At 44.0% G+C, this 7,152-nt stretch overlaps 2 protein-coding genes across 2 annotated transcripts; both read right to left on the bottom strand.

The window, feature by feature from the left end:
• Nucleotides 1-2,378: 2,378 nt before the first annotated feature.
• LOC120848281 lies at nucleotides 2,379-3,425 on the bottom strand. The gene has a single exon (XM_040220244.1). It carries the CDS (start codon nucleotides 3,423-3,425, stop codon nucleotides 2,379-2,381), a length of 1,047 nt encoding a protein of 348 aa, XP_040076178.1.
• A 2,358-nt stretch (nucleotides 3,426-5,783) lies between these two features.
• Nucleotides 5,784-6,941, bottom strand: LOC121048317 (the record flags this gene model as incomplete). Its single annotated transcript, XM_040504506.2, has 1 exon — nucleotides 5,784-6,941. A coding segment is annotated over one exon (1,158 nt), but the record flags the coding sequence as incomplete, so codon positions are not given.
• Nucleotides 6,942-7,152: the final 211 nt, after the last annotated feature.

Genomic DNA, 7,152 nt, shown 5'->3' with positions numbered 1-7,152 from the left:
TTGTACCGCGCAGTGCACAGACAAAGCCCTGGCCAGGATGTTCTTTGTCGTGTTAAGAAAATGGCGATCCCGCCGCGTGCTAAAAGTTTCTTCTTTAAACTTCACACCTCGACCCTCCCAGTGAAAGCATGGCTCCACGAGAAAGGTATTTTTGTTCCATGGACCACCAACTGCCTACTGTGTAAAACACCTGAGACTATAGAGCATGTGTTTATTTTTTGTTGGGACGCCCTTTTGTTTTGGGACGTGTTACAGAGGACATTGAAAAAGGACTTAGAAATAACGTCACAATCGATTCGTTTTCTTCCAATTACTTCTCACGAACGTGTGCCGTACGACCTCATAATGCTGGTTGGTCTATACAGTATTTGGTGCTCGAGGATGGCAGTTAGAAACGCAGACCTTAATCCACGGCCAGTTGAAGCATACTTCGTGGAATTTGTAACCCAAATACGCTGTACCTACACAGATCAAGATGACCTGCCTCCGTGGGTAAAGAAATGTGAAAAACTATGTGAAAACTTCAAAAGTCCTTAATGATATGTGCTAAGCAAATGTATATGTAGCCTGAACATGCCATTGGTGAATAAAACTGTTATAAAGAGAAAAAAATCTGTTGTGGTCGAGAGGTTAAAGCGCCGGTACTTGTCGTCGCGGCGTGAAAGTTCCGGGTTCAAATCGCGCTAGGGACTTCTTTTTTTTTTTTTTTTTGTATTTTGCGGGTGTCTTATTTTTGAACTGCGATCCTTTTTCGGAAATCATCCACTTGCACTACTGCGCCTTACACGCTTTTACTGTTAGTCCCACCTGTTCAATCGAAACACCGGGAAGAAGAAAAAAAAGATCAACGCAAGTTAACGCGCTAATGCAATCATTTCGTAATGTTCATTAAAAGGAAACCAAGCTAACAGCATCAGTATGGCTTTCACACAAGCGGAGCCGAAACAAGCATCCTTTCCCCAGCGTTTACAATTTTATCTGTTTTCAAATAACGCTCTTGCTGCGATTCCTTTCAATAACAATAGACGCCTATTTAGGACTAATAAAAACTGCAGTTCTAGCAATTAAAAAAAATAAAATAAAACAAGCAAAAGAAAAAGACTAGCAGCTGTGGATACACTATTGAGCGAAATCCTACAGGCAAGGCAGCAGGTCACACGTCTGAGAAAGTAGTAAAACTGAACTAAAAGAGATCATACTTTTACTTGCATGGAATGAGATAAAAAGTATATTTATACTCTTTACATTTTGTTGTAGCAATCGTTTTGTAATATTAACACATCACTTGTTGAATTTTAGTAGAATAGCAGACGATCACGACCAAATGCAAAAATGAATCAGGCATCGACAATCGCAAACCCTCTCTCCCATGCAAACACCTAAACTGACTATGGATCAAGAAATGTAATTAATTATAATTAATTCCATTTCTTGATCCAAAGTCATTTTAGGTGTTTGCATTAGAGAGAGGGTTTGCGATTGTCGATGCCTGATTCATTTTTGCATTTCGTCGTGATCGTCTGCTAGTCTAACTAAAATTCAACAAGTAATGTGTTAATATTACAAAACGATTGCCACAACAAAATGTAAAGAGTATAAATATACTTTTTGTCTCATTCCATGCAAGGAAAAGTATGATCTCTTTTAGTTCAGTTCTACTACTTTCTCAGACGTTTGACATGCTGCCGTGCCTGTAGGATTTCGCTCAATCAGTGTATCCACAGCTGCTAGTCTTTTTTTATTGCTTGTTTTATTTTATTTTTTTTTAATTGCTACAACTGCCGTTTTTATTAGTCCTAAATAGGCGTCTCTTGTGATTGAAAGGAATCGTAGCAAGAGCGTTATTTGAAAACAGATAAAATTGTAAACGCTGGGGAAAGGATGCTTGTTTCAGCTCCGCTTGTGTGAAAGCCATACTGATGCTGTTAGCTTGGTTTCTTTTTAATGAACATTACGAAATGATTGCATTAGCGCGTTAACTTGCGTTGATCTTTTTTTTCTTCTTCCCGGTGTTTCGATTGAACAGGTGGGACTAACAGTAAAAGCGTGTAAGGCGCAGTAGTGCAAGTGGATGATTTCCAAAAAAGGATCACAGTTCAAAAGTAAGACACGCGCAAAATACAAAAAAAAAAAAAGAAGTCCCTAGCGCGATTTGAACCCGGAACTTTCACGCCGCGACGACAAGTACCGGCGCTTTAACCTCTCGACCACAACAGAAATTTTTGTATAAATTACATGGAAAAGGGACAGTAAAAACAATCAAGACACATTCTAACAGAGCTATCCCTTACGTACTACATTCAAACTGACTGATAATGGTCACATAGAAATACGAAGAAAGAGGGCTATGGCAACATATTTCGAATGGGGTCCCATCTCTAAAAGTCGGGAAGATGAACACATTTGTCAAGAAGGGTATACCATTCTGGGCGTTCCTTGAGGTGGTCGTACACATTGCGTACATGTGACACAGTTTCTATGAAATTGGACTTTGTAGACCGTGGCGGGTCAGCATTTCTATCTATCATCCTTGTTTTCCAAAGGCTATGCAGACCCATCAATGTGAACAGGTCACAAGGAAAAATATCATTTTGGTTTAAAGGCAAAAAACGTATCGTATATGCACAGATATTCAGATCTTTCTTCAATGTCCTTTGTAAGACATCCCAAAACAAATAGGCGTCGGTGCAAAAAGTAAAGCAATGTTCTATTGTTTCAGGCTGGTTGCACAAACGGCAGTTCACTGACCAAGGAACAAATATACCTTTTTCGCGCAGCCAAGGCTTTACCGGCAACGTTGAAGTGTGGAGCTTATAAAAGAATAACTTCGCTGTCGGTGAGGCATGTAGCTTACACACACGTTTCAGGACGTCTTGTCCCGGGCCATTACTGAACATACTTCGGTACAGGGGTATCGAAAATAATGCATCGATGAGATCAACATATAAAGCTTTCCGCGACACTTTAAATAGGTATTCCAAGGAAAAACGTGCTTTAAGGAACTCTATTGAGCTCACAACCTCTCCGAGGTATCCCAATGGACGAGATGTGCTCGCAGGCACTGTTGTTACTACCAAATACGGCAACGCACTTGAAAGCGCTGCCTGCATGTAGGTTCGAAGGAAGTCGTGAGACACAGTTCTGAAGAACAAGAAGCGTGATATAATTTGTTTTAAAAAGACGTGTAAAAGCCCGAGACCGCCTTGCTCAACGGAACGAAACAGGTTATCTCGTCTCATGGGTTCCCAAGTGGAACCCCATACAAAAGTTGCAAACACTCTGTGAAACTTCTGAATGTGGCCTCTAGTACAGCAAATCACCTGAAGTGCGTACCAAAGTTTTGCTGCTAAGAAGATATTACAGGCTTTCGCCCGTCCAAAAATAGACCACTGATTTACTTTCATTATTGCCGCTTGAGTTTTCATCTTTTCAACCTTTTCTGTCCAATAATGTCCGTTGTTCCTAACGCAATTAAGGGGAGCTCCTAAGTACTGAGGGGCAATGCAGCTCCATGAAATGCCAACGTACTTTGAAGGTGTTGTGGCCCATTGCCCGCACCAGAAGCCAGTACACTTTGCCTTGTTGATGAGCGCCCCAGTCGTGGAACAGAAGTTTTGAGCTAAAGTGAACACATTGTCTACGCTTCGTTTGTCCTTACAGAAGAACGCAATGTCATCCGCATAGGCCAACACTTTTACCTCTGTGGAGTAGAAACGGTATCCTTCTACAGTCGGGCTATTTAGTACGCTTAGACATAGGGGCTCTAAGTATAGTGCAAACAAAAGGGGGGACAAGGGGCATCCCTGTTTAACAGATGACTCTAGACGAATTGGACCTGACAAAGAGCCATTAACTCTAAGCCTAGTGGTGCAATTGCGGTAGCATATCTTTATTCCTTTAAAAAGTGTTGGTCCTAAGTTTACGTGGCGGAGTATGCCGAATAGAAAAATATGGGAGACGCGATCAGAAGCTTTTGCTAAGTCCACTTGAACCATAGCCACTTGTCTGCATGAGCACAACAGCTCTCTATTATTGCACGAGCTACGTGTATGTTTGTCTGTATCGTTCTGCCCTTAATTCCACAAGTCTGGTGATTGCCAACAACGCTGGATGTGATGTATTGAAGTCGTTTTGTCAGAATTTTCGCAAAGATTTTGTAGTCCACATTGCAGAGTGTAATAGGGCGGTACCCTTCAACATTTAGGAGTCTATCTGCCTCTTTACTTTTTGGGATTAAAACTGTATGGCTCTTATAAAAAGAAGGTGGGAGTGTTTCCTGCTCATACGCTTCCAGAAATACTTTAAGTAAAAACGGGCTTAGGAGGTCCTTGTATTCTTTATAAAACTCTGCTGGGAGTCCATCGGGCCCTGGTGTTTTTGAATTTGGTAATTCATCTATCGCGCATTGTACTTCTTCCAATGTGATTGGTCTAGCAAGGAGATCGCGCTTAAGCTGGCTAACCTGGGGCATCAAAGAGACTAGATATTTAGCTTTTTTCTCTATTTACCGATTGCGTTTGCCCGAAGAGCCTCTGGTAGTGTGTTTCAAAAGCATTCATGATGTCAAGTTCGTCAGATGATAATGCCCCGTTACAATTCAGAAGTTGTATTCTTTTTGACTGTCTATTTGAGTTTCATCGTCAAGTGCTCGTCGAGTGGGTGTCTCGGAGGATAGAAATCGTCTACAACGAGACCGTACTAGTGCTCCATGGAACCGTTTTTGTTCGTGACTTTGTATCTGACACTTCACACGTAGTATTTCTTCATAAAACAGACCAGGCGTCTCACACTCTAGCTCGTGGAGGGTCTGTAGGTTGCGTAAAAGAAGATTTTTGTCTTTCTTTGCATGGAAGGATGTTATGCACGAGCATTCAATTGCTTCATTCTTAATTTCAATTGTTTAAACGAGTCCCATTGGGCAAAAATGCCGAATAGGTGGTTCGTAGTCGCCTTATTAAAATTTTCTCGAACTCGCTTGCTAAACTCTTTGTCTTCTAATAGTCACGTATTAAATTTCCATAAAGCCCAATTTGGTGGTGATTTACGTTGTACGTCTCTACCGATGCACGCCCTTACAAGGCAATGATCCGAAAAGGAAACTGGCTTTACGTCGTAGGCACTCACTTGCGCAAAAAGGGGACTTGATACATAAATGCGATCCAATCTCGCATTGCATGTTGCATGGAGATGGGTAAATCGATTAGAAACGTTTTGCGAAGCCCCAACGTCAAAAAGATAGTAACCAGACGTGAGACTGTTCAAAATTTCGGCACTGCTATCACGCCTTGTAGAAGGAACTGATCTGTCGCTAACGTTACACACACAGTTAAAGTCTCCGAACAAAACAATCTGCTTGTCTGTATCAAGAAATGGGGCAAGATTTTCAAAGAAAAAACGTCTCTCTCGCTCGCCGTTATAAGCGTAAATACACAGTAAGCGAAAAAAAAATGCCGCGTAACAGAAAATCACAGCATATAAACCTTCCTTTGTCGCCAACGACATGTGACAGTGAAGAACAACCCAGGCTTTTTTTCAAAAACAAAAAGCACCCTCCCGACAAGCCATCAGCATGACTGACAGATGCCTCGTATGTCAAGAGGAAAGGGTCCAGTGCTCGAGGAGTGTCCTCATCAGACGATATCTTTGTTTCCTGAATGGCGACAAAGTCTATCTGTTCTTTTAAGAGGAGCCTATATACTTGGGACTGTCGCGCACGTGAACACGGTTCTCTGACGTTGAGGGTAGCGAAGCTGAGTGGAGGGTGTGCCATGGGCTACTAGTTGTTATGTAGGTAAAACATCATTGTCTTTCATCTCGTTGTCCGGCTGTGGAGCCAGGCTGTAAGGGTCTTCTCGGAGCGCTGCTGGCTTGCGCTTTGCCTCTCCTCCCTCGTCATTCTTGCTCTCCTTCTTGGCACCCATTCCAGAGGGCTGGGACGACTCAGCCTTAGGAGCGGGTCTCTTGACGGATGCTCCATTGGATGTGGCGGAACGCTTCCGGCGAGGCAGTGGCTGTTGGCTGCAGGACGGCTCCTCTGTTACTTCCAAGAGGGGGTACTCGTCTTCCGACCAGTTTCGCATGGTTGCTGTAGTTGTTATCGTAGAGTCTTCTTTGATTGGCTCAGATGAGACATCATGCGAGACGGGATTGGTCATTTGTGCTTCTTGGGAAGCAGTTTCCCGTTCTGTCCTTGGTGCTATGGAATCAGTGACTTCTCCTGTAGCGTCAACCATCTCACTGATGTCCATTAGGTGATCTTGAACAACGTCATCAAGAAGGGTTCTCACCTGTCGGAGCTTGTCGGCGTATGTTGACACACATTCGTCTGTAGAGTGTCCATAGCGGCGGCATTCGCCGCACAGAGGAGTTCTGCACTCTCGACGTATGTGCCCGATTCGGTTGCATCGGAGGCACAGCGGAGGGCGGCCAGGAACGATCACGAGGCTTCGGCAGCCGAAAACCGTGAGTTGGTGCGGGATTTGGGTGCTGTTCATCCCTTCACGGAGTATTAACGTTACCTCCTTGTTTAAAGTCTCCATTTGCTCCATCCCTGGGCAACTCCACTTCTCGCGAACGATTGAACGAACCGTACCGTAGGGCGCTAGCGCCTCTTCGATTCGCTTGTTCTCCATGTGGACCGGCAGCCACAACAACTTGAGTTTAACGCCTCTGGTGTCTGGGTCGATGACTATGCATCTGCGTCCCTTCACACAGAGCTCGGCCTTGTTGACGAGCTTGGCTTTCGCCAAAGCGTTAGTACAAGTTACCATCCATACGTGGCTCATTTGGAATTGGCCGATTCCGATGATATCTTGAGCCTCAACCACTTCTCGTAAGGCATCACGGAAGTCAGGTGCGCGGTAGGGTCTCGCGGCAAGATCTCCATGCAGGAAAACAGAGTTTAGGCTCAAATTACCTGTGGGTAGACGAGGTAAGACGGTCCGGTATTCAGTTGTCATGGTTTCCGAAGAACTGGCCGAAGCCTCGGCATTTCCCCGGCCAGTGGCCGGTGTATTTTCATTGGAGAACATAAAGCGCGTCCGTTCGGAACGGCGTCTTCTTCTTTCTCCCCGACCACAACAGAAGGCGCGAGGCGCGGCGCCGGCGGAGGTATATAAAAATACTGCTACCGCTTTTATCTCGTGTGGTTTT

Source organism: Ixodes scapularis, unplaced genomic scaffold (assembly GCF_016920785.2).
Source record: "Ixodes scapularis isolate PalLabHiFi unplaced genomic scaffold, ASM1692078v2 ptg001264l_1___fragment_5__unscaffolded, whole genome shotgun sequence".
In the NCBI taxonomy this organism is placed as follows: domain Eukaryota; kingdom Metazoa; phylum Arthropoda; class Arachnida; order Ixodida; family Ixodidae; genus Ixodes; species Ixodes scapularis.
Note: the sequence above shows the minus strand (reverse complement) of the source record. Positions and strands in the feature narration are given on the sequence as shown.